The sequence below is a fragment of the Notamacropus eugenii genome, chromosome 1, assembly GCF_028372415.1.
Source record: "Notamacropus eugenii isolate mMacEug1 chromosome 1, mMacEug1.pri_v2, whole genome shotgun sequence".
NCBI lineage: Eukaryota > Metazoa > Chordata > Mammalia > Diprotodontia > Macropodidae > Notamacropus > Notamacropus eugenii.
The window spans coordinates 515,216,797-515,244,691 of record NC_092872.1 but is presented as its reverse complement, the minus strand read 5'-3'; the positions used below and the strand labels follow the sequence as shown (position 1 = coordinate 515,244,691).

The following is a 27,895-nucleotide window of genomic DNA, read 5'->3' as shown; positions in this document are numbered from 1 at the left end:
TAAGGCCCGAGCACTGTACCAAACCCATGCTAACTGCATCATGCCTCCTTCTTATTGGTTGGAAGCTTATTCAAATACCGGCCAATCTGACCCACATCCAGCAAGGGCTGACTCACAGCACAACTAGAATCAGGAATGAGTAACACCCACTGTTGAGGCCCCTTAGACGAATTCTCTGGGCATTCTCTATTTCCTCACCAGAGCCCAAGGAGATGAGAAGGTGAGACAGAATGATCTAATCTGCATTCTGACAGAAGGTTTGGTTTGGGGTTTTTTTTAGCATTGGGCTAATCTTTGTAAATCTCCTTTCCACTTTAAGTTTCTTCTTCCCTTCCAAACAATTTTACTCTCACACCACCACCGCCCATCCCCATTATGGTACTAATTTATGTTTAGACTTTCTATACCCCCTAAAAATTTTCTTTGACATCTCCCTGCTTCCTTTTTCCATCTCCTAGCAGCCTCTCTGGGGTTAAAAGACCTCTAAGTAAACTATAAAGAATTCTTTAGGGGATCCACACCCCACCTAGGAAGTGCCGGCTTAATCAAAAGTACTAAACATATCTTCCATTTGATTTCAGTGAGGGCTGAAGATCCATTATGGATGAATCCAGGAATAATCCATGGTCTTCCTTTGTTGCCGTGGCTCTTGCTTGCTTTATAGTTCAGGTGGGACATAATGTTTTTAATAAATAGTATTAAGGTATCAGTGCCACTCTAAACACTGGAGTCAAAATCTGCCCCCCTCACCATCCCCATAATATCTGCATGACTAATTTAGCAAGGTGAGTTCTAGTCTCAAAGGCAGAAGAACTAAGAGTTTAGACCAGGGATGGGGAACCTGCAGCCTCCCCACCCCTGACTTAGGCATATCCCTAAGTCAGCCCCTTGGAAATGGAGTCTCCTCCCAGATGGGGTCCCAGACTTAGCAAAAGAATGAAATGTTTTAAGGTATATCTACAAATTTCCACAATTAGCTGGAAGAATACCATCTTCCCACTTCACAGAGTAATAGAAGAGTAGGTCACAGAAACAAGGGGAAATGGAACCATTTCAAAAGTACCAGTGCTTTACAAGTGGGGACAATGAGGCAGACCAGCATGCACATGCCCCATGTTGTTTGCCTAGTATTACTGGATTTGGAGCAGGTAAGCCCCTTAGAGATCATTTAGTTCATTCCTCTCTTCTTACAGATGAAGAAACTGTGGCCTATAGAGTGTAAGCACAAGGTCCTCCAGGTAGCAAGTATCAGAGCCAAGATTAAAACTCAGACTGACTCCAAATCCAGACTCCTTCTCTGAAACTGTCCTATCTCCCATTGGGCTCCCTCAAAAGCTCTCTCTGTTTCAGAAGGGGAAGCAGTGGATAGAATGCTGAGCCTGACATTAGGAGACCTGAATTCAAATCCTCTAGTGTTGTCCTAGTTTGTCCTAGTTTTGTCATTTGTAAAATGGGGGATAACAATTGCACCTATCTCTCAGGGTTGTGGTCAGAATAAACTGAGATTATATTTATAAAGTACTTTGCAAACCTTAAAATGCTATAGGAATGCTAGCTGCTGCTGCTTTACAATTATCATCATCATTTTTTATTATTATCATTGTTCCCAACTTATACCACAGTTACTTTCTTCCTCAGTGCCTCTACTTATACTGTTCCTTCCACCTGACATGCTTTCCCTGCTCCCATCTACTCATGCAGCATCTAGGCAGCTTTCATTCTACCTCATCTCATTTTCTCCAGAAAGTTTTTCTCAATTACGTCATCCATTTTATGATTTCTACTTTTCTCTGAAGAACCCCACTTCCCCACATTTTATTGGCAATAAAACCACGCATTTTAGCCTTCAGATTTTTTTCTAAGAAAGCACATCTCATTCTCTTATTTCACCTATAGGACCTAAGGATGATACTGGATAGGTGGTCAACAAATGCACCTGATTGATGGACAAGTCCTCCCATTTTTGAGACTCCAAGTTTCCATTTGTGATTATTAGAGTAGTTAATGGATCTATAAAAAGACTGACCCCAAAGTCCTAATACCATCAGCATGGCCAGTTAACCAGCTGTACTAGCCAATCATGGTCAGAATCACCTAGACACCTAGGTGTGAGGGAAAGGGATGGATTTGGAGTTGGCATTCTGGCTCTGTCACTTCACTATCTGTGTTACCCTTAGAAAATGATGTCACTTCCTGAGGCCTTAGTTCCTCATCTGCAAAATGAAGGGGTTGGACTGCAGGAACTCTGAGGGCTCTGTCTCTTCTAGCTCTAAATGGGTGATCTGCAACATACAGAAAAATTTATACTTCCAGAGAAGGAAGATCTTTGTAGGTCAACCTGTTATTTCCTAGCAAAAAGAGTAACTGGGATATCCTCCTGTCCTAACATCCTATAACTATAGGCAGTTCAGAAGCAAGAGAATTTAGTATCGGCAATAGTCGTCCTTCGTTGGTCCTTGAAGACCATGACATCAGAGAAATGATGACATGACTTGCACTTAACTTTGTTTTGAGTGAGGGAGGGCTGTCAAGGTCACCAACTTTACTTTCTTCTCCCAAATCATACAGTATTGTCAGAAAAGCTGCCTTTTGAGTCACAAGACCTAAGTTTGAGTCCCTATTGTGACCCAATAGTTGTGTGACCTTGAACAGGTCATTTTAGTTCTCAAAACTCAATCTCCTCATCTATGAAATGGGAATCATTATACTCAAGTTCTTGACATCAAAGGTTTGCTACAATCAATCAATCAATATTGCTTGTGTCAGGGATGACACTTAATGAGTCAGGCACTGTGTTAAACCCTAGGAATACAACAAAAGACAAACGACAGTCCCTACCCTCAAGGAGTTTAGAATCAAATTAGAGTGACAGTATATAAACAAATATAGACAGCATAAGCTATATGCAAAATAAAAAGGAAATAACTGACAGAGGGAAGACACTAGAATTAAGAGAGATTGGGAAACACTTCCTGTGAAAGATGGGATCTTAGTTGAGACTTGTTACAGAAAGCACTTTGTAAACCTTCAAGTCCTATATAAATGTAAGTTATACCACTACTGTGAAAATCACTATTAACTGTCTTAGAGATGTCAAAGCCCTGGTCTCCTAAAATTACCTCAGGCTCTTGGATTTCTTAAAATCACACCACCTTGTTTAATTAATTAACCAACCAGCCAGCTCAATCCGGGTTCTATGTAACCATAGTGACCAGTAGAAAGAGGAAAAACAAAGCTTCTGCGTGTCCTCCTCCGCTGAAACAAAACAACTTTCTTGCAATCGCTCACCTAGCTTACAATGCATGTACAGCCAAGTAAATATCTCACTCCCCATTGTGAGATGAATTTATTGATCTCCGCCGCTCACCTGAAGCACAATGCATGTTTGCTAAACTCCTAAGCCTGCTGCCTCCCTGCCCATGACTGGGCTAATGTTTTCCTTTCTAGTGTGGGCATGGCACTGAGACAGTAGAATAAACAAGAAATAGAGGAGTATCATGTTGACATAGCGATTTCAGGTTTATAAAGCCTTTGATTCTCAACAAACCTGTGAGGTAGATAGTACTTAAATTACTATTATCCTTACATTAAAGCTGAGGAAACTAAGCCTCAGAGGGATAAAGTGGTTAGCTCTGAAGGATCTGGTTGAGCTGAAATTTGAATCCAGGACTCTCCAGCTCCAAGTCCAGAAATTTTTCCACTGCCTTTCAATACAGCCTAGAGCTCAAGAAATCCAGTTTGAGGAAAAGAGATGTAGGAGGATGATTAAGTATAATAGTACATGATATCTAGATTTGTTTTCTTTATACACACACACACACACACACACACACACACACACACACACCTTTGACACTCCTATCCTACCTGGTTGCTTCTGATTTCTCCTATATTAAAGAGACAAAAGTCAAACCATTGTAGATTCAAAGTCCAGATTAAAAGAAAAACAGTCAGTTGAAAGATAACACATTTCAAACAGGCTATTTTTCAAGCATTATTATTACTGTACCACATATCATATTCACTACATCTTTTTTTTTTTTGCAAGGAAATCCACTGTAACATAGAGGAAGTAATAGAAACTGGATGAAACTGATTAAAGGAAAATATGGTATGTCATCCATTTCAAGGTATTGGAAGAGCACAGGAGCAGGAATATATTCAGAAACTCACAGAAGAGAGGAAAAGGCAATAGGGTTAGGGGAAGGGAGGGAGGAGAGAAATAAGAAGAAGAGAAAGGAGAAGAGAGAGAGAGAGAGAGAAAGGAGGGAAAGATAATCTTTCTACAGTTTACAAAGAATCCATTTCATTTAGTTTAGAATAAAACTCATCAGTCATGGAATATGCAAAACACAATTTTAGTAGAAATTGTAAAACAAAATAAAATATCAAAGGGGCTTTCCTATCTCTATTCAGAATCATGGTAAGAACACAAAAAATGAAATCAGAAGACCTGGAATCAAACTCATATGATCCTGGGCAAGTCATTTCACTTCTTTGGAACTAAATTCACCCATTTATATGGTAAAAGGGGGCTGTACTAGATAAGCTCAAAGGTTCTTTCCAGCTCCAACATTCAAGGATTTCAAGAATTCTTAGTCATTTGGATCTATAGCTTCCTCCTCCACTCCTGATTAATTGTCAATTATTTATGATCTCACCAATTATAAGACATTTCTTTTGTGGGGTTTTTTTCTGAAGTTGATATGTCTCTAGCTGTTCAGAGAATTATTATCTTCTCCGCTTTCTTCATCTCTATGTAAAGAAACTGAATGTGGGATTTGGGAAAGATTTTTTTCTATTCTTTCCCAATCCCATAACGGCCCCACCTCATCCCCACTCTACCTCCAATCCACCAAAAGAAAATAGAGAGTAGGCAAATGAGTAACAGATGTTTATGGAATGGCAACATATTTTTGGTCCTTTCTAGAAAGCTTCTTTGGAATGCCAGTGTTGACATTAGCCATGGAAAAAAAAACAACTCCAAGTTAGAAGTTTCACCTGAGGGCTTTCACTGATGTGGAACTCGAGGTGTTTAACTTTAGCTCGTGGTTCTCAGAGCTTTGGCCTCAGACCACTGAGGACCTAGAAGCTAATCTCTTATTTATAACATAATAATGTCTATGGTTTTGTTTCCTACAAAGTATTCATCATGTATGAAATCCCTCAACTATTTCCCATCAAAAGCACCACCACTCTTTCTCCTTCATTCTAGTGGGTTTTCTTTGCAGGAGAAAAGAAGAATGTAAGCAATGAAAACTCCATCAGACATTCTACCCCTAAGTTACTGATCTAAGAAGGGAGGATGATATCGTGAGGAGAACGTAGTAGCTGGAGTCCAGTGATATGAGTTTGAGTCCACAGATACACCTCCTACTAGCTTGCATGCTGACTCACTGACCAGACAAGTCACTTTCCCCCCACCCTTAAGCTTCAGTTTCCTCATCTTTAAAATGGCCAACAATATCTACTTCACAGAGTTGTTGTAAGGCAAGCACTTTGTAAATTGTAGAAGGTTAGTAAATATGAGCTTTTTCCCTTCTTCTTTACAGATACAGAATGTCAGAAGTAGAAGATACTTTGGAAATCTTTGAGTCTTGAATCTCCTCATTTTATAGATAAGAAAAAGAACATCGGTCATTTCCAGTCATTGCAAAGAAAATCCTCAGAATTTCATTTATGTTGACAAAAAAATGAAGCAATGATGAAAATAATAACCAGAAGCCTACCAGAGGTATATAAAGTGGCAAAAATTAAATGCATAAGTTATTTCTGTGTCTTGATAGAGGCAACTGAAAAAAGAAACCAACCTGAGTCAATAGTGTGAAATGGTAACCGAGAAAGCCAATGTAATGTTAAGTACGTGAAGAGAGGCATGGGGTACAGTCCAAGGAAAGTAATTATATCATTTACTTTGCCCTGAACAGCCCTCATGTGGAGTAGTGTGTAAAGTTCAGGGCGCCAAAATTTAGAAAGGACACAAGCCAGAAAGTGCCTAAAAGAAGGCAGCGAGAATAATGAAAGTCTCTGAAAACTGAGGACATTTAACCTGGAGAACACAAGACCCAGGGAGGACTTGAGAACTATCCTAACATAGCAGAAGATTGCGTTATGATTACATTTGTTCTGCTTGGATGATAGGGCAGAACTAGGAACACTGGTTAGATGCTGAAAAGAGGCCAATTCTGCCCTGGGAGACTTCTAAGAAGCCAGAACCATCCAAAAGTAAAATAGACCAGGTGGTGTGAGTGAATAGGTAGGTGAGTGGGTAGGTACAGGGCAAAGAGTTTTCCCTGCACTGTATGTTGTCAAACAAAATACTAGATGACTCCCTGGATATGACCAGGTCTTGTTCAATTATAGGTTTGACTATTAAGCTTCTGAAGAGCCTTCTATTTCCAAGATGGTAGGATTCCATGATTCTCAAAAAAATATATAAAGAATTCTAGTTTTCTAACTTTAAATCAACCAATGCATTAAACCAGCCTTTAGTTGCGGTCTTTCTTATGTGACAGCCAGTATCCTAAATCAGAAAGGGAAGAAGGCAGGGGAAATGAGAAAGTGAGGAAATGAATGAATGATGGGAGAGATAAGTGAGGAAATTCCGATCATCTTATTGATAAGAGTACACTTTCAGAAAAGGTTACAACAAATCAGCATGCCAAAGGGACCAAAAAACAATCTGTCAGAGTATAAAATTGCATTATTTAGTCCTAGGCTTGGAGTTAACCTTGTACATTACTAAATGAAGACAGTTTTATAAGATGAGAATCTCACCTCCTGACCTCCCCTCTGTGTGGTTAGACCTGCTGTGAGTCACAATTAGAAAGGATAGCATTTCCAGGAACTCTGGCAGGAATGGGTATTTTCCCCCATCTTCTTGAGCAGCCCGGGCTGCTGTTGCTGTCACCACTGTCCAGATGAGAAAGTAGTGAGAAGGAAGCTCATCTGGCCAGGTGTGAAAAGTCAGAAGATGGCACATTTTGTGTGAAACACACACCCACTCTGAAACATCTCAAATATGCTTCTGACTATCTTAGAAAGTTTGACTAATTACCATGCTTATAAATTGCATGCTTAGATGGGAACAGAATTTCAGCATCAAAAGCAACTTAATTAATTATCCGTGCAAGTAACTTGTTTGCTTAACTGCTTTCCTTAATCCATTCATCTCCCCCCAGAAGGAGTTAGTGGGAATGAATTAGATTGACATTCTTTTTGCTCACCCAGTGACTCACTGGTCACCATGGGCAGGGCAGCAAGTAAGCGGCTAATTCTCTAGACAGTTTTCCCTCTCTAACCCCTATCTAAAACCCACAGCTTCACCAGGGTGAAAACTTGCTAGAAGGTAGAAATTTGAATCCCCAAAGTAGCTTCAATATCTCAAGACTATTTTCCTTTCAAACTGAAGAGCAAAGCTATGACCACTGTGAAAATCAACGTGGATGATTAAAAGTAAGACCCAGCCACCTTGCAGATAAGGAGACAAGTGTGGGATGAATAGGAGGGAATCGCATATGTGTGTGGAGGGGTGGATTTTGAAATTACAGTACTTACCTTCCCTCCTTATCTGCCCTGCCATCTCTCTCATACCTTCTAGCGACCCCACTATAGTAAACCCCAAAAGAGCAAACTATCAGAAAAAAGGGACTTCAAAATTCTTCCAGAGAATTCATTAGGTTCAATATGATTGAACGTTTTAACTGACTGCAGAAAGTACAAGTCTGGAAGAGAATATGAGATCACTTAGTCCTTTCCTCCATTCCACCTGCTTCTCCACCCTTCCTCCAGCACACACGCACACACACACACACGCACACACACACACACACGCACACACACACACAAACATACACACACCCACCAAAGAATTATAAACTGTACTCCATCTTTCCTCGTCCTTTTGAAAGTGGTCCTGTGACCTCTCACAACACTGTGATTTCGTTAGTTTCTAATTCTAATCCTTCATCAGTGTTTGTTTTATTTTGTTTTTCTGATAAGTCTCTCTCTTTCTCTTTTTCCATTAATTAAGCCCATTCTTCTTATCTTACTACTAATGGGGGGGGGGGGGGGGAGAGAAACAGCCTTTATGGTATGTAAGGAATAGGCTGACACACACAAAGCATGGACTCTTAGAATGCCAGGACTGGGAGGAACTTTAGAAGCCTTCAAATACCTCATTTTACAGATGAGAAATCCAAGGCCCAGAGAAGTGAAAACACTTGCCCAAGTTTACAGAGCTAGTACGGAGAGGAAATTGGAACTAAAATTCAGGTTTCCTGAGTCTCAGTCTAGTATTCTTTTCACTAAACACTAAAGTGAAACCACTGATAATTCTGAGAATGAGTTACATTTTATCAAATCACTTGGACTACTTTCAAATTAATATGTACTTGAACAAACTTAACCAGGTTTTTGTTTGTTTTGTCTTGTACAATATGTCTGTGTAGGTGGACTCAAGTTTTATTTATTATAAAATAAATTTATTTATTAATCAGGTTTTATTTATTTATGGGATAAAATATAAATCTTAATTCAGTTGACTGGGGAAGATGCACCCTGGCTTTAAAAGATTCTTAAAAGAACTAGAGAATGTAAAAAAGGACAAAGAGTTCATTCAAGCCATGACTGCACTATCCAAGAATAGAAAAACTATGTCTTTAAGTGAAAAAATGAGTGATCTGGTAAACACATCATGATGTGTGAACAAAACAATAGGTTACCTATACAAGGTTTTGTGGGATTTTTAAGGGCAGCTGAGGATCTGCTTATTTTCTCTAATGCAAGAAAATGACTCTAATAAAAAATAAACCCAGAGAAAACACTTAAAGGATTCAACCTCTGTCTTTGTTGTCAGGGGAAATTTGATTCTCCCTTGACCTTGGTTTTCTGATTGGCAGTAGAGTATGGTGGGGTCTCTACAAGGATACTCTTATCTGTTTTGTAGATGAGAAAGCTGAGATCTCAGAGAGGCTGAGATGGTCCCAGAGCTAATAGGAATCAGAACCAGAATTTAGATCCAAGTCTCCTGACTTCAAATCTACGTCTATCCTCTCATGATACGCTATACCTCTCACTCCACCCTCAAATGTCACTTATAACATTCATTCTATCTACCTTACTGGTTTGTTGTGAGGATCAAAGGAGATAACGGATAATAGGATCACATAATGCTAGTCCTAAAATTTGACAGGTGAAGAAACTGAGATCTAGGGAAGGATAGTACCTTTTTCAAGGTCCCCTAATACCTAACATCAGAACTAGGATACAAACCAAAGTTTCTTACTACAAAGTATAGAACAAATTCAACCCACAATATATACCCCCTCCTTCCCCATAATGTGTTTAAAGAAACTTATAAACTGCCAAGTACTACCCAAATATTGAGAATTATATCTATGATCCATCAGAATGATCAGAAAAGTGTGTAACATATATGTGTCTAGAAATGAAAGTAACAAACGACCACAGAACCCAGCTTACAGCATTCAATGGGATTGGACGCAGCCTGCAGAGAGACAATCCTCCCACTGGATTCTGGGATGTGCACACGGAAAACTAGGCGCACTCGGGTGTTCTTTCTCCCGATGTCTGTCTCTCCTTTCCGCAACTCAATATCGGCATTCCTCAGCTTCAGGATCCCAGCACAGTCGATGCTGACAAAGACAAACCATGGGGCTTAGAAAACTGTTTGCAACTGCTGCCTGTCTTACTGAAACAATTCTTACAGTTTAATCTAAATTGTTCTGCAAGCACACCACAGAGAGAAATCCCCAGGGATCCGTAACTTACAGTCCTGAATTTACACTGGTATAAAAATCACAAAGTAATTAATATCAACAAAAAATAATGATAGGGAAAGTACTCCTCTAGGAAACTTTTATTCCCAATTTAATCACCCACACCTTGAAATCTAAAATTTACTGATAGAATACTGAAATATTGATACAAGAGTAAATTCTTCACTTACTGGCTTGGAACCTTTAACCAACCTGCTTTGGCTCAATGCAACTGCATATGTTATAAGCACCTCCTCTGTATAGAATGCCATGCAAGCTACAAAGATATAGAGATCTCAGAATCATAGTCTGAGAATTAGAGGGCCTATGAAGTTGGACTATTTCATTCTGAAATTTAAAAGGATTCCTCTCTAGCACATCCTGAATAATGGTCCCACAGCCTCCATCTGAAGACCTCTAGTGACAGGTAGCTCGGCTCCTAAGGCACTCAATTAATTTGGACCCAATCCACTTTAGGAAAGCCCTGATTTTTAGAAAGCTGTTTTTCACTTTATATTGAGACCCAAATCTGGGTCGCTACAATTTTTATTCATTGCTCTTAGTAGTGTCCTGTAGGGCCAAAAAGAACAGAGGACCATAGATCTCAACTGGAAGGGAATGTGGAGGTTATCTAGTCCTGATCCCTTCATTTTACAAATGAGGAAAGTAATTTTCAGTAATACGCCCAAAGTCACATGTCATTAAAGTGTCAGAGATGGAATTTAAACACAGATCCTCTACCTCTAGAGCCAGTAATCTTCCCATTGGCCTTTTCAACCTAATCCCTCATCTACATGACAACCCTTCAAATTCCTGAAACCAGATGCAGCTCCTGCCTTCAAGGAATTTACAATCTAGGAGAGAAAGGGTCAAGCCTCTCTCACATTAGTGTCATTCATTGTTCCTGAGACCTTACGTTGCTTTCATGTTGTTTTTCGGTTCCAGCGGGATTTCCAGTACTTTGGTATTGCCCACAATTTTCTCATAGCTGGTTGTGGTGACTGTTTTTCCTGTGATCCGGTGGACTTGATAGAAAGCATGTGGCTTAAGTATCCTTTCATCTGCAGTCCCAATGAAGATCTGAAGACCCAGAGGTTTGTTCTCCATGTAACCATGAAGCTGTTGAAAAACCAAAACAAACATTATTGCACCATAAAGAAACAAGACATAAGTAATGCCCCCTAAAAGACAGTCAGATTGGAGAGCACGAGGGAGGGGAGAAAGGATATAAAGAAGTATGGGTTCTAAGGCCAAAGCTTTTAGGTTTTATTCCTAGGTCTGCTAGGAGACCAGTTCAATGACTCTGAGCAAGTCATTTCTCCATAAAATAAAGGGGAATGGACTAAATATCTCTTAGGTGTTTTCTAGTTCTGAAATTCTCTAATCCTATAACAATAAGTGGTATTTTATTGAACCAATTTCCCATAAACAAACACAAGCTTGTATGTAATATACATACATGTAAATAGTATTCATAAGCATTCATATTCAGCTCAGTCCTCTGAACATGAACAAACATGGATGTTTACATAATCTGTAGCATAAACATACACTAGAGAAGTGTGTAAAAATTCCTTTGTGGGTCCATCTAAAAAAATCATGAAGAGAGAGACTGGAAATGGATTAAAATCAGAGGATAACTAAAATAGTTTTCAAAATCTACCACTGCCAATACATCCACCACATATGAATAAGTGCCTAATATACAACCAGACAGGTAGTGCGGAATAAAGACAAAAATCTGTCAGACATGCATCTGTCTGACATGCATATTCTATCTGCAGCACATCAATTGAAATGTGCAATCTTTTTATTCTTCTAGTTAGTCAAGTATGGAAAATTTGGAGTTTTTAGTGTTTTTTTAAATTATTATCTAAGAGAAACAAATTTCTTTCTCATCCTAACTCCCGGAATTTTAGATGATGCTGACAGCAATGGAACAAAGTATAAGAAGGATAAATTCTGACGACATGATACCATTTCCTTTTTCTCCCAGTATCAGAAGCTTTGGCTTCTAATATTCAGTAGTATTATGTGCTTAAGGAAGCTGGGGCACAGTGGGGATGGTCTGGGACTTAGTGATCTCTGATCATACTCTTTAAGCTATTTCAGAGATGACCATCTAGTTTTTAGACTTTTTGTGTGTTTTGGGAGGGGCAGTAAAGTTAGAGTGATATGGTTCTACCCAGGATAACAAAGGAAGGATCTGGAAGAGGAAGGTGAATTCCTCAAAGAAAACCGATGAAAAACTGCAAGAATGAGAGCAATCTTTCTATGAATCCCTGTGAGACAGAGTTGCTCCTTCTTGGGAGTGAAATGAATGGCTTCTAAAATTTCAATTTATTCAGTTAAAAAAATTAAGGTACCTATTATGTACAGAATCCTGTACTGGGTTCTCACAATTCAACAGGCAATTATTGAGTGACTCCTATTTGTCATAGGACATGCTAAATACTAGGAATACAAACAAACAAACAAAAAGAAGCTAAACTTGCTCTCAAGAGAGTTGCATTCTATTACAGGATCATAAATTTAAAGCAGGAAGATACTTTAGAAGTCATCAATTACAGTGACCCCCCCCCCCCTCCCATTTCATAGATGGTAAAACTGAAGCCCAGAGAGATTATCTTCCCCAACCCCTAACATAGTGCTATGGACTTCATAAGCAATTGATAAATATTTGTTTAATTAAAACTAGTGCCCAGTAGGAGGTGCTGAGAAGTCAAGGACAAAGATAAAACAATAACTGCTTACAGTTACATTGTACAGTTTCCCATGCAATAACAGTTTCTTCTAGTACCCAGGATATACCAAGGGTGAGGAGGGCCATCTAGCATTGGTGAGATATTTTTGCCCAAAGAATGATTTGATCACCCAAAGATGAGGTCAATAAAAACTGAAATCAGTACTACCAAGTGAATGAGAAAGGTCCAAGATTAAAAAATGAGAAAGATGGGTAGCATAAGGGTGAAGCAGAATCATGTTTAGTAAAGCAGAAATTCTCATTATAGGATGCTGCAAGTGCTCAATAATCATAGAATGCTATACCTGGAAGGGATCTGTAAGACCCTCTCATCTAACCACCCTATTGGATAGATGAGAAAACTGTGACCTGCAAAAAGGAAATGACTACCAAGGTCACACAACCAGTCAATGTCAAACATGAGACTAAAATTCAAGTCTCTTGATTCTCAAACTAGGGCTCTTCCCACTACATCCTTCTGTCTCTCCAAATCTAACTTTCAAAGCCTACCTCTGCTGTATGGAATGACCCACATGCCTACAGTTCAGAGAAAGCCACTTAAAAGTATCTACCAAGCCAGTTCCATCCCTTCAGAGTTCTAAAAAGTCACACAACAGAAACATTCAGGTAAAAAGCCCATTGCCATTTAAGGTACTCTGACTATAATAGTAATAGAGGAAAAGGTTGAATAAAAAGTCCTCACTATATAGCCTAAAGAAATTATTTCTTTACTCACCCCTCAATCTGTTCTTTCCATCAAGGTAGAAAAAAATTTGTTCAAAGCAATGATCAGTGAGCTCATTTATTTTAAAAGAGGTCATAGAACTCTTTAGAACTTAAGGATTCTTAATAAGGTTAGAAATTTATCTGCTTCTCTGAAACTCAAAGAGATACATTAAATCTTCAAAATTGATGCTGGATCCTAGCAAGCAGCCTGGATCTCTTGTTTGCACAGATCACATTAGTCTTGTACCATAGTTACTTGCATATTTGTCCTTTCCTCTAATCCCTTAATCCCATCACTGTTAGGTTGCAAGCCCCTTAAGGGGTTGGCCCTATGGCAATTCTTTGGGTCTAGAAGAGTGAATTGCAAAATAAAAAAAAAGTAGACACTCAGAAAATGTCTGTATTCTGAATGACTGAAGATTCCCCGTCCCTTACTATGGGTCCGAAATACCTCCAGAGAGATGATTATCATGAGATTAAGAAGCCAGGGTCGTCTCCAAGCCTTAATGAAGCGTTAGACGAAGGCTTAAGTGAATATTCTACATGAGAAAAAACACAAAGGAGACAAAAGCAAAGAACTCTAAAAAGCGTGATGGAAGAAAAAGGCAAGTCCATGTAATTAGCTTTTGACAAAGAACCCAGAGATCTAAAAAAAAAACACCAAAAACTAAGTTCCTGAAACCCATTTGAACTTCACCACAATTTCAAAATTCATCTGACTAAAAGCAAAAGAAGATACCTATGGATTGGAGAATAGCTAATCAAGTTGTAGTAAATTAATATAATGGAAGAAATAATGTATGTGATGAATTCAGAGAAACACTGAGAAGACCTAAGAATTGATGCAGAGTGAAGTAAGCAGAACCAGAAAAACAATATATATGATTACTACAATAATGGGAATGGGAATACTACAACAAAACAAAACAATAAATTTTGAAAATTTTAATAATTATGTTACAAATCATAATTTCATATAATTAAGAATTATAATGACCAAGCTTGGCCCCAAAGAAGAGATATGATATAGACATCTCCCTGCCCTTCTTTGTGGGCATGAGTCACTATGAGTGTGAAACACTATATAGAAAATTAGAGTTCTCCTATATATTGGTTATTTTTCTTAATATTTCTATGTTTTCTCCATTGTTATGGAGAATGACTCTCTGGGGATAGATTGGGATGTGTAGGTGATATAAAATAAAAGATCAACAAAATTTTACTTCAAAAAAATACAATGGAAAGCTCATTTGACCATTTGACCAAAGCTCAAGTTCTATTCATCTTTGTGATTTTAAGATAATGAAGTCCAATCAAAGGTTTTTAAAGATTTATAGAATCATAACATTTAGAAGGAACCTTAGAGGTCATCTAATCTAGCTGTTATCTCACCTAAAAATGAATCCTGTCTACAGCATCTCCCCAAAATGGTCACCTCTCTTCTTGAAGACATCCAATAATGGCTTTTACTTTTAATGACTTTTATAAAGGCAGATTTTTTTCATATAGCAGGGAAACATGGATTAAAAGGCAGCTACCACACCAATTTTCAACTAATGCAATTTACTGAGTATCTATGTAATAACAAAGTTTCACAACCCAGGGCAACCTAGACAACAGTGTTAGTACCATCTGGTCTATGTCTGACAGATTTTACCTACAGAACAATAAAGCACAATGTGCCTTATTTTCAGAGGAGACTTTTCCAATTAACTCAATGGTACAAATTTGTAAAATTGTGTTCTCAGTTCCACAGGATTAACTGAGACAATTCATACAAATCAAAGTGTAAAGAGTGATCCTGTAAGATCATCAGAATAAAACTAGGAAAAACCATTAGACTATCCAAACCAACTCCCTTATTTCACATATTAGGAAACCCAAAACCAAAGAGGTTAACTGGATTGCTCAGAGACATGCAGTAAATAAGTATCAGAAACAGAAGCTGGACTTAGATCTTCTTATCCAAAGCTATGAGAATTACTTTTTGGGAGCAGCAGGGATAAGAGGGTAAGAGGGGCTGGTCAGGAAAACAGAGACTAACCTCCTCCTAGTAGTATTGTGTACCCTATACAAAGTCTGAAAATTGTGCTCTTTTGTGTTATGAATGGTCCACTTGAGGTTTCAGTGTAACATGCGATTTAACTTACCAAAAACCAAATTCCTATGTGCTATTAACAGCAGAATTTTCTAGCACTAAAAATGTAAGCACTTGTAAGTCTTCACATCAAGGAAAGAGAGCATAGAGATGTTCAGGAGGAGGCACAGAGAAGCAGGATAGTTTTTGGAACTTCTGTGTTAAACTGGTTATATATATGTTTAAAAAAACAACCAAAGCTTTATGTAAAAGATTCGTGATTTCATATAAAATATTTTTCTTTTGTCCATGGAAAGGATCATGTTTTTCAAGTTTTAATAAGTAAAAGCTTTAACACATAATGAAATAAAAATAATTGTGTCCTTTATTTTTCTCCTTTGTACGTGATGGCCTAGGATGCTATTGCCCTGTCAACCCCCAAAACCAGTTCTGAGCCTAGTGATGATAGCTCATACTTTTTGGTGCTTTACAGTTTAGAAAAACACTTTCTCCACAACACATCTGTGAGGTAGGTGTCATTATTACTGTGATAATGAGACTCATTATCCTCATTTTACAGATGAGGAAGCTCTGAGAACCATGCCCATGGTCACATAACTAATAAGTGTTCGAATTAAGACCCTTGATTTCCCAAATCCATCATTCTTTCCACTACACACTGCCTCTGACTTCTGAAACTAAGTCACCATCAGCTAGTTGTGCTTTGGATCTATCAAAACACAGTCAAACTAGATGGGAAAGCCAGCATATAGTGACAAGTTGCTCGGGTAAGGATTCAGGAAGAACCAAATCTTGCCTCTGCGCCTACTAGCTACCTAACTGGCTATTAACTGGCTATTCACTTCTCACAGCCTCAATTTCCTCATCTATAAAATATGGATAATATTACCTGCAGTACCTGCCTCACAGGGATGCAGCAAGATGCAAATGAAATAGATGGATACCAAACACTTTACAAAATATAAAGTAATACATAAATGTTAGCTGATATTCTTTACAACTCCTTTCAGAAAAGCAGAAATATGGAAGTGCTTATCCTGTGAAAGACTGAAATGCAAAGAGGCAATTTGCTTGAAAAAGTTTTGAATTTTACTAAAATCAAACTGTACATCAGTGGATTTCCTGCCCTTTCCCCCCCAACACACACACACATACACACAATCAAAAATGCTAGAAACTATTTCACATAGCTCAGGATACTAGGAAGTTGATGCATTTCCAACTGTAACACTGCACAGATGCAACAGGACTAGAGATATTTCATGCCAAACTTAGAATTTTTATATAGATACTGAGGAAGGAGGGGTTTTTTTTTGTTGTCTGTTTGGCAAACATGCAGGGTTTCAAAAATTTGCATTTAAGTTTTAGTGTAAAAAATGACATAGAGTTAATTTTAAAACACAAATCAAAAAATATAACAGGAACCACAATGATTCTGCTATCTGTGCTCTAACAAAGACACAGAAGTCAATTAAATAAATATTAATTGGAGAGGCATAGAATTAGAACCCAACACCCACAAAAACCAAATGAGAATTTAACTCTTCTCAAAACAAAAAATGATAACAGCACCTTTCATTGCTTGAATTTTGATAGAAGGTAGTGTCATGTAATGAAAAGAATATGTATTATATTTGGGATTAGAAGACCCAAGTTCAAATTCTGACTTCAATACCTGCCAACTGTGTCATTTTACATCTCTAAGTCTCAGTTTCCCCATCTACAAAATGAGAATACTAACATTTATATTACCTGCCTTTTACAAAATCTATAGTTTATAAAACCAAAGCTTTACAGAAATGTTTTTGAATTAGGATTAAAGGGCTTATGTACATGTATCCATCATTCCCTACAGTCCGCTTGTCTCAGCATGACATATTAATCTCTAAAGATGCTACAACTAAGTTTATGCACCCCACTACTCACTTAAGGTCAAGAACTTAAGTTTTTCAATGACATACCCTGGGAGGATGGGGGTTCTTTCACTGGTTAACCACAAACAGATAACAGAATGTGGACAGCACTCACTCTAATAAAACTAACTATTGTAGGGATGCATCATCATAAGGGCATCTCATCAAAAGGCTGGTAGGAGCTGAATAGGTCCATCTACATTTTGAGATGGCAGCAGCTTGATAAGCTCCTTGAGAGGAAGGATTGTTTCTTTGTCTTTGCAGCACCTAGAATAGTATTTGGCACAGAGAAAGTACTTAACAACTCCTTGCTGACCAATTGACAGCACAAAAAATACCCGCTGAATTTAGAGGCAGAGAACCTAAGGCTCTATCCAGCTCTATTCAGTCTCCCAGCTGTTCAATGTCTGACAAATTCGATGAAACTTTCTAAGCCTCAGTTTCCTCATTTATAAAATAAAGGATGAACTCTAAGGTCCCTCCCAGATCTTAATCCCATGTTCTGTGTGCATCTCAAGGATCCATGCTCCATTGCACGGTATCATTTTGATCGGAAATTGGACTTAGTAATTGTCTAATGAGGCATGTTTTAAAAATAAGTCATCCTATTTTTCAAACAAAGGTATTAAAGATGGAAATCTCACTTTCTCTGAGAGTCTTGAGGACCCTTTCAAAAGGAAAAAAAATAAAAGGCACGCAGATGTACATAAAACGTCTCCACCTATCCTCCTGCAGGAAAGACAAAAATGGAGAAGTCTCAATTACCGCCCACTATATCCTCAACATCAAACATCAAAGGCATGTTGCCATCAACAGATGACTAGACAATCACAAAGCTATCATGCAATGTAGTTCAGGGGTTGATATATGTACCAAAAGAACAAGTATTTCTCCTGTACAGTTCAAAGATATCAAGAGCATGACTTCCTGGGGAGATCGAAACACTACAGTTTGGAGCAGCTGCCATTATTTAGAATCAGTGTCCCTTCTCCATGACAAAAAGCCCCACGACACTTTGGCCCCCTTTCAATTTCGATAATTACACTCTGCCTCCCTGAATTCCCCCTGCAGTTTCAATTGTATAAAGTATCCTCAGACTTCCTGTTCTAAATGGTTGGGTCTCGGGTGGCTGTGCCCTTTTTTACTCAGCTGCCCTGTTCCATGCAGAGGTGACCACATTTCCAAGCTACCCATAAAAAAAAGCACGTTCCCAAATGTTTGCTTGATTAAGCACCTCAGTATCCCACCAGTTGGACAATTCTGCACTTCTGCGTATTTTTGTCATCATGGAGGTACATAAGTCTCATTGATAGAACAATTTTTTGAAGGCACATTGTGAATCACAAAATGGGAACAGAAGCTCAGAACTTAGTCTCTCTCTCTCTCTCTCTCTCTCTCTCTCTCTCTCTCTAATATTCTAAATTAAGAATCAAGTCACTCTATATTTCTCACATCACTGGAAATTAAAAACAGACATATCTACCGCACAGCTAGTGAGCAAGCTGAAGGGAGACTTTATGGCCTGAAACATGCTAAATTTGTTTTCAATTACCATATCCACATTTGAAACCCTAAGGAAGCCATAGAAAACAGCTCAGAGAGATCAGAGAAGAGAACATTAGGGTAATCAAATTCAGGACCAAAGTCAGCATCCCTCCCCCTAACTCCTTTCCTTCATTCATCAGGGGGTATCTTTGTAATGAGAAACTGATTAATTCACCCCCTCAGACAGGGACCTAATGCATTAGCTTTCCTCCACACCCATCCTAAGGGTGAACTGCCCCCCTACCAAGCCAAAAATCTCAAATTTCTGATACACTAGTAAACACTGATATTCATATTCAACAAACAAGCTCTTGGGGCCAAGGAATTAAAAAGTCATATTTTAAATGAATTTAGAGTTACTGACTCTCCTACAGACCACCTTTTGACAAAAGGCCTTGTTAAATGAGAAATGTGTTCTTGGTATCCTCACTTTCACCCATACCTGGTTCACTTTTTAGAAACTGTTTTTAATTATTCTGAGAGCTACAGGAGGCCACAGTCTGATCAGCACTAGTAAGGGCTCCAGACTAGGGAAGGGAAATGTGTTTTCATGAATAATATATCTCTATTTAACTTGTACATTTCGAGGAAAAAAGCAAAAATGCATGTAAAAGGACAAATAAAGCCAAAAATTAATGAAATTTGCATCTAGAAAACCTACACTTTATTGGAGAATCACAATGATCAGTTATGAGAAATCTGTCACTGCAATAAAAGGGATAGTAAAGCTGTGGCTAGATGGCATAACTCACAGACCTTTGGACTTGAAGGTTATAAGATATGAGTTCAAATCTTGCCTCAGACACTTATTAACTGTGTGACCCTGGGTAAACCACTTACCCTCTCTCAAGCTCAATTTCCTTAGCAGTAAAATGGGAATCACAACTACGTATACCTCACAGTGCTGTGGTGAGGATCATATAAGATAATATATAGGAAGTGTTTTGCAAACCTTAAATCACCACTGGCTGTTCTTAGGAGGGAATTCACATGACCAATGACCAGGGCATTTTAGTGGATTAAAAGCATAACAGCCAAAACCACTAAAGCATTTTAGGTTATGTTAGTAAAAAATGAAGACAATGGGAGGGGAGAGGGAGCAGTCTTGCTCTACACTGCCCAAGTCAAATCGCATCTGGAGTATTGGATACCGCATTTTAGGAAGTCCATTGACAAGCTAGAATATGTCCAGAGAAAAGTGACAAGGATGGTGAGAAGACCAGACCATGTGTAAGATCAGTTGAAGAAACTGGGGGTGTTTAGCAGAGGAAAAGAAGGCATAGGGCAGGAGATTAGAATTATCTTAACATATCTAAAAGACTGACAAGTCAAGGGGGGAATTACACTTTTTCTGCTTGGCCACAACAGAAATAACAACTTTTAGCTTGAAATAATAAGAAACTTCCATAAAGTCCAAGCTGCCCCAAAAAAGAACTGCCTTGGGAGGTCATAGTTTCCCCTTTACTAGAGGTGCTAAGGTGGTATTCGTGGTCAGGTAGCAGTGGTACTAGGTGATCTCCAAGGTCCTGTCCAATTGCAAGATTCAATGAGCCTGTAAACTACACCATGATTCCCTAGGCTTTTTTCCCCTTTTAATTTACAGGATAAAACAAGCATTTCTATAACATAGTATGTTATGTGAAACTGAAAATCTATTATGTAAAACTTGCTGTTCCATTTACACATATAATAACTATATCCATAATTTAGATATAATAAATTTCTTTTTTATTTTTTTTCCTCTTTTTTTCATATTCTGAACAAAATCAAGCCTAAGTACCCTGAGAAAAGAGACTATTTGTATCTGGAATGCTACAAACATTGGAACCAAAGTTCATATCTCTAAAGTACGTTGAGGTTTACAAAGCACAGGCTCTCTGAAAAACAGAATGTTCGAATATTAGTATCCCTTACTCTTTTTTTTAAGAGATAAGAAAACTGAGGCACAGAGTGGTACAGTGACTTGCTGTGGCTATACAACAAGCATCAGAGCTGAACGTGAAACCATGTTTCTTGATTCTAAGTCAAGAGGTTTTCCACAATGTCTCCTGGCAACATGATATATACAGTGGGAAAAGGTTTGGATTTGGAATCAGAAGGCATGTATTTGAATCCTGGTTCATCCAGTTATTACTTATGTGACCTTGAGCAAGTGATCTTTAATTTTCTGGGCCTCAGTTCCCTCAACTAGAAAAAGAAGAGGTTGGAACAGACGATCTTTAAACTCCCTTCCAATTCTAAGTCTGATCCTATAAATAAAAGGAAAGACGCCAATTTAGAATTCATGAAGAGTGGCTTAATTTCATAAAAGCAGTAGCCTATATTTAACCTGCATGGAATTTTCAATTTATTCCTTGATAATGGGAGAGTTTTATGGGCTCTTATCTCACTCTAAAAAGTAGATTATAAAATTATAAAGTAGCAGAGATGTAAAAGACAGGGAAATCAAGATATGAAAGGTCAGTTCTTCTATCATGTTTCCTCTCCAGCACTGTTCAAAGGACAGGTGCATAATCATAGCATGTCAGCAAGGGAAAGTGCTTAGAGATTGTCTAATCCAACTTTTTCATTCTTAGAGGTACCAGAAAGGTTAAGTGTCTTGCCCAACTTCACACAGGAAGATAATGGCAAAGCTCAGACTAGAGCTCATGTCTAAGGACTCTTGGACAGTAGTATTTTTGCTATACCAGACTACTGGGAATGATAAGAAAGATTACTTTGTAGTTCTATATAAAAGTAAAGGGGTTATAACTTCCAGGTTATGTGAACAAGATGGAGGACTAGCCATTTTCTCTGATGGAGGACTGACTAGCCATGTTTCTCCAAAACAGAAATGATGCACCAAAGATAAAGCAACTTCAACTGTATCCATGACCTAGGACACTCAGAATCCAGAAGAAGGTTAAAAAAACCCCACAAAAACAAAAAACAAAGATCCATCATCTGATGCTCACTGACCCTTAGCTCATTCAATACCTCTCTCTCACCTTCCACTCTAGAAGCAGCAAGGCTGTACTAGCAGACCCAAGAACCTAATACAGACTTAAAACAAAACCTAACCTCACACCTCAATCCTGCTCCCTCTTCCAAATGCCAATGAGACGCTGCAGAAGTTTGTCCAAGTGATAACAGATAGCCAGTTGTGTCACAGTCCTTCAGGAGCACAAGCTGTCAACAACCACAACATCACAGTACCAGCACTGCAAGACTCTAAACTGCCAATACTGAGGTGGACAACTCTGTAGCAACGGCACTACGAAGTTTGGAATTGCTAGTGCCAGGACAGACAACCCCATAGCAGCAGTACAGTAGCTCTATGAACTTCTGGTACCCAACCAGAGAATTAGGGAACAGAGAGAGCGGGACAGGATGCCAGGACAAGAAAAGTCAGGATACCCTCTGGTGCCCATATGGATATGGGACACTGTACAACAATTCACCAAGGTGGAGGGAAAGAGCATAGCATCCAGCTGAGGCCAGTTCTGACCACTTAAAAGTCACTTTGGTGGGGTTCAGACTCTGGGAGCCTCCTTGAGCTCCCCTTGAATCTTCCCACTTAATCTGGCCTTTCTTACTTGAATCTAATCTTCCCATTTGTTCCAGCAGTCTCAAGAAGCTCATGGACTTTTCGTTATCACTGTGCCCAGGTCTCTGTTGCACTCCCCACCCTTGATCCTATTACCAACCACTCCCATCAGGATTCCCCCTGGGCTTGATCTATCAAGACCATCCCTGGGACCCCAGACTACCTGGGACATCTGCTTCTGGCCCAGGCCCTCCATTGTCTGATATCTCCTGATTGCCTCCAGTTGTTTCCAACCCTTAACCAATCACTCCAGTCCCATTGAGGCCCTCCTTGGACTTCTCTTCAAGACTCTCCCTAAACCCCTCCTCCCATCACCCTAGACTACCAGACCACCCCTAGATCCCTTCTACAGTCATTTCTGTATTTAGGTTCCATCGTGCTTCCATGAAGGTGCTCAGATTCAATCCAGCTCAGACTTTGTCTAGCTGAGATTCTACCTGGCCAGCTTGTGAATACAAGTGTTACAAATGCTTAGGCTCCTTAAGAGCCAACCCAGTAAGGTGAATCTTTAATAAACTTTGTTTTTCTTTGGCTTTAAGAAGGCTTGAGTCGAATTCATTTGAGCAGGAGCCAGAGTGTTGGTATTTTGGGGTCCCCAGCACCCCAAACCTAGACTGGTAAAGTGTGAAGTTCCCAGTGTGAAAGGAGTTTGAGATGCTTTGAGATCAAGCCCCCCAGGAAGTCACCATCAGAAGAAACAGTCAAAAAGTGACTAGGAGAAAATGGGGGGGAGGGGGCAGCAGGGAGACAGACTGAAACAACCAAAGATTTCAGAAGAAAGGTCAAAGATCTTGAACATGAAGAGATAAATCAATAGGGAAAATATTAACAACAAAAAAGAAATATAACCTTCAGATCTAGTAAACAAGTGCAGGCATCTATGAATAAATATTACAAACAGAACAAAGGAAAATGATTCAACACTTAATGAGACAGAGGACCCTATGGAATGTGAGGAGAAGATGGAACCACAACACACTCTTCCTGAGTGATTCAAAAGAGAAATGAGAATTATAGGAGCTCATTTATTGCCTACGCAGCAAAAATAATGAGCAGAATAGAAAACCTGGAATTTTCAATGGCAAGTCTCATCAAAGAAAACAGAACAATTCATCAGGAATGCAAATATACAGAAGTAAAGAACAATGTGGAAGAAGAAAAAAACAAAAACTTTAAAAGAAAATGTGCTCATTATGTGAGCAAAACATACTGCTCTCAAAAACAGGATGCGAAAGGAAACCTAAGGATCTTAGGTCTGGCAGAAGAACATGACAAGGCAAAAAAACTTAACACCATAATGCAGGAAATAATAGAGACCTGCTCAGAACTTCAGAAAATAAAGTTTGAATTGAAAGAATTCAGAGATTGCGTCTAGGAAAAAAACTCAGAGCTGCAAACTTCAAGACACATAGTGATTAAATTTAACAATTCAATGCAGAAACAAGTTCTGCAAATGATTAGAAAGACCTTCAAATGCAAAAGAAAGGAAATTTGAATAACGCAAAACTACTCTGCACCCACCAGAAAATGTAGGAAGAAATGAAATAATGTGTTCTGAAGGGCAGTGGAGAGTAGGATGCCGCCCAGGGATAACCTGCCCTGCAAATGTGAGCTTAACCATACATGAGGGGAGAAAAGGATGTTCAATAACAAAGAGGCATATGAAACATTTTTAGAAAGAAAAGCAAAACTGAAAAGATTATTTGCTTCTCTAACATCCCAAACAAAAAATGCAGGAGAGAAGAAAAACAGCAGCCAAGGACAGCAAAAGCAACGGAGTGACAACAGAGAGATCAGTAAATGTACATAAGGAGTTAGGGGTGAAGGCAGAAGTCTGGATGATGTAAAAGCGAAAAGGCAGGCACGGGCCATTATGCACAAAGTCTGGGGACACCCTGCCTACACGTGAATCAAGGCTTTTTTGTGGACTACATTATAACATGGAAGGATACATAAAGGAGAGGAAGGAAGGAGGAGGAAAGAAAGGAATGTGTTAGAGTTAAATCAGAGACTAACAATGAGGGGAAAGTGATCCCTGTGGTATCAAAAAAAGAAGAGCCTATGGGTAATGGGTGAGGAGGAAGGGGCAGGAAATTTTTAAAAAAGGTGGGGAGGAAGGAGAGGACCTATTGTTGGTGTTTGGAGGGGTTTTCACTTACGAATGCTCTTATGTGAAGAGAGATGTTCTATAAAGAGAAATGGGAACTTTGTGCTGAATGTGACCTGGGAGATTTGATGCTTGAAAAGTCTACTCATCTACTCCTAGCACCTGGGAAAGTGGGAAAGCATGGACCCAAGAAGGAGTTTTTGCTGAATATAGGAGTTGGATTGGGAAAGGTAACCAGGGACAGTATATAGATCAGTGGGGGGCTGCATAGTCTGGGAAGTGGTGAGGGGAGGACTCTACCACTAGTCAGCATTCTCTTTGACACCTACAAGAACTGGAATTTTCTAGGAGTAAGGCACACAGAAAAAAGGGAATCTATGGGAAAGTCTGGCAAGGCAGTGACAGAAAGCACCCAGAGGGGATAACCTAGAATGGATACCTTGGAAATTTTGATTGCATGAAGAATATAGAGAAAAAAGAAAGACTGGATAATTATAGAGATCATGAATCAAAGAATGAGGTTCTAGAATAGACAGAAGGGAAGGATAATGAAGAGAGTGAGAGAAATGATTTTTGGAAAGTAACAATTAAAGTATTTAAAAATTAATGAACAGGACTGGTTGAAGGGGAAGAGAAGAAAGAAGACTCTACTTGACTGACAGAAAAAAAAAAACAAGGAAGAATTATACCACCAGATAGAAGCAGAAGAGAAAAGGGAATTAATAATCAAAACCACAAAAAGAAAGAGGTAACAAGTGAAAGGAGGAAATTAGGGTTGAGGAGGAGAGAGACAGTGGGAATAGAGATGCCTTTAAAAAAGATAAAAATCAACTAAAGAAACATAATACTGTATTTACAACAGAAGAGGGGAAATCATAATTTTGGGGGGGGAACAAATATTAGAGACAGATGGAGGGAAACATAAACCTAATTCTCATAACTTTAAATGTGAATGGATTAAACAATCCAATAAAAAGAAAAGATGTGACAAACTGAATAAAACAAAACCCTACAAGCAGTTTCTTAGAAGAAACACATTCAAAAAACAAAAACATGCACAAAATAAAACTGAGGGGATGGAAAAAAGTTTACTATGCATCAAGTGAATCCCAAAAAACAGCTATCATGCTATCTGACAAAATAAATATAAACTTCCAAAAAAAGGAAAACTGTATAAACAAAGAAATTCTAAGATACTAAAAGGAATCATGAAAAACAAACCAATACCAGCAATAAACTTATATGTTCCAAATACCTTAGCATCCAAATTCATAAAGGAAACATTATCTGAGTTATGAGAAGATATATACAGTAGCACAATAGTGACAGCAGACTTCAATATTCCTCTCTCAGTTTTATATATGTCTAACAGAAAGATAAACAAAATGGAAATTATGGAAATGAACGAATTTCTGGAGAAACTAGAGTTAAAAGTCTTATGGTGCCTTCTAAATGGGACAGCAAAAGAATATCCCTATTTCTCAATACCACATGGAACTTTTACAAAAACTGTTCATGTACAAGAGTAACAAGATATTATACATACACATATACATACATAAAGTATGTATATGTATATGTTTGTGCTTATATAATATATATAGCATGTGTATATATACACCCATACATGTATATACATATATGCAGAAATAATTCACATAATAATTGGTTCATGGACCACAAACAAAAGATATAGACTAGAATTAATAATGAAATGCTAAAAAAACCAAGGCGATCAAAGAACAAATCATAGAAAAAATAATAACTAGGTTAAAGAAAATTATAATGATGAAGCAACATACATAAATTTCTGGGATGTACCTAAAGCCATCCTTGGGGAGAAAAAAACATATCTTAACAGGTATACATTAATGAAATGGAAAAAAAGAATTAGTGAACTGGATATACATTTTTTTAAATTAGAAAACTAACAAAGAAATAAACCTAAAATAACACAAAAGAGGATTTATTAAATGTTAGAGGAGAAATAGATAAATTGGAAATTAAAAAATCTAGAAATTATAAATCTAAAAGTTGGTTCCTTGAAAAGCTTAATAAAAATGATTAACCCTCAGCTAATTTATTAAAAAGAAAAGAGCAGAAAATTCTATCAATAAAATAGCAAATGAACAAGGTGAAATAACAGCAAAACCAGAATAAAAAGAATAATCCAAACATACCACACACAGTTATAAGCTAGCAAAACTGAGAAGAGAAAAGGAATAGAGGAAAACCTTTAGAAATATACTCAAATTACTAGAAGATCAGATAAAGATTTTAAATAACCTAATCTTGGAAAGGGAAATAGAGCTAACAGTAAAAGAACTACCAAAGGAAAATAAAATTCCTACTCCTGAAGAATTCACAGAAAAATTCTAATAAACTTTTAAAGAACAGTTAGTAATTACACTTCAAAAATTAGGAAAGAAAACACACTATCAGAATCCTTATATGAGACAAAGATAGTCCTAATGCCAAACTACAGGCCTATATCATTAATGAGCACTAACTTAAAAATTTTAATAAAATTCTGTCAAATAGACAATGGCAATTTATGCAAATAATTACTCATGATGAAAAGGGATTTATTCTAGGAAAGCAAGGATGGTTTAAGAATAGAAAAACAATCAACAGAAAAACAATATAATTAATTACATTAAAAACCCAAACATCCAAAATGACATGATCATCTCAATAGTTGCAGAAAAAGCCCTTTGACAAAATAAACACTGCGTTATGCCAAAAACCCTACAAATATTGGCATTCTTAGAGGGACCTTTTTTTAAGATCATAAAACGCATGTAAATGAAAAACAATCATATTCAAATAAAAATGCACTAGAACATTTTCCAATAATTATAAGGTGTTAAGCAAAAATTCCCACTCTCCCTATTACTATTTTATATAGTTCTGGAAATGCTAGCAACAGTAATGACAAAAAACAAATCAAAGGCATAAAGATGGTAAAGAGGAGATGAAACTATTCTTGCTTGCTGATGACATGAATTTACTTGGAAAATTCTAGGGAATCTGCAAAGATTGAGGTAATTTATTGCATCAGCAAAGTTGCAGGATACAAAATAAATCCTCAAAAATCAACAGCACTTCAATATAATAATAACAAAATGCAAGAAGCAACAATAGCAGGGGAAATGCCATTCCAAAGAACTACAAAATGAATTAAATGAGGATTTACCTACCAAAGCACACAAAAGTCTTGTATAAATTCAATTATCAAGTGTTCCTTAATGAAAGGAAAAAAAACCTAAGTGGCTAGAGGAATATTTAGTGTTCATGGCTACACCACGCCAATATAATAAAAGTGATCATACTATCAAAAATAATTTTTACACCTAATGCTATACTAATCAAATTATCAAGTAAATACTTTCTAGAAC

General features: G+C 37.9%; 1 protein-coding gene and 1 long non-coding RNA gene across 8 annotated transcripts in view; one reads left to right on the top strand and one right to left on the bottom strand.

The window, feature by feature from the left end:
• NFATC2 (nuclear factor of activated T cells 2) overlaps positions 1 to 27,895 on the bottom strand; it is a 190,241-nt gene that overhangs the window by 96,313 nt on the left and 66,033 nt on the right. For all 7 annotated transcript variants that reach the window (XM_072633546.1, XM_072633547.1, XM_072633543.1 and 4 more), the window contains exons 4-5: positions 10,696 to 10,898; positions 9,484 to 9,656 (exon numbers count right to left, since the gene is read on the bottom strand). In XM_072633546.1, coding sequence (XP_072489647.1) covers positions 9,484 to 9,656; positions 10,696 to 10,898 — 376 coding nt within the window. The remainder of the gene's footprint in view (positions 1 to 9,483; positions 9,657 to 10,695; positions 10,899 to 27,895) is intronic.
• On the top strand, positions 115 to 8,510 carry LOC140519974 (uncharacterized). The gene is made up of 3 exons (XR_011972345.1): positions 115 to 220; positions 582 to 669; positions 5,553 to 8,510. It is a non-coding gene; the product is annotated as an uncharacterized lncRNA (long non-coding RNA).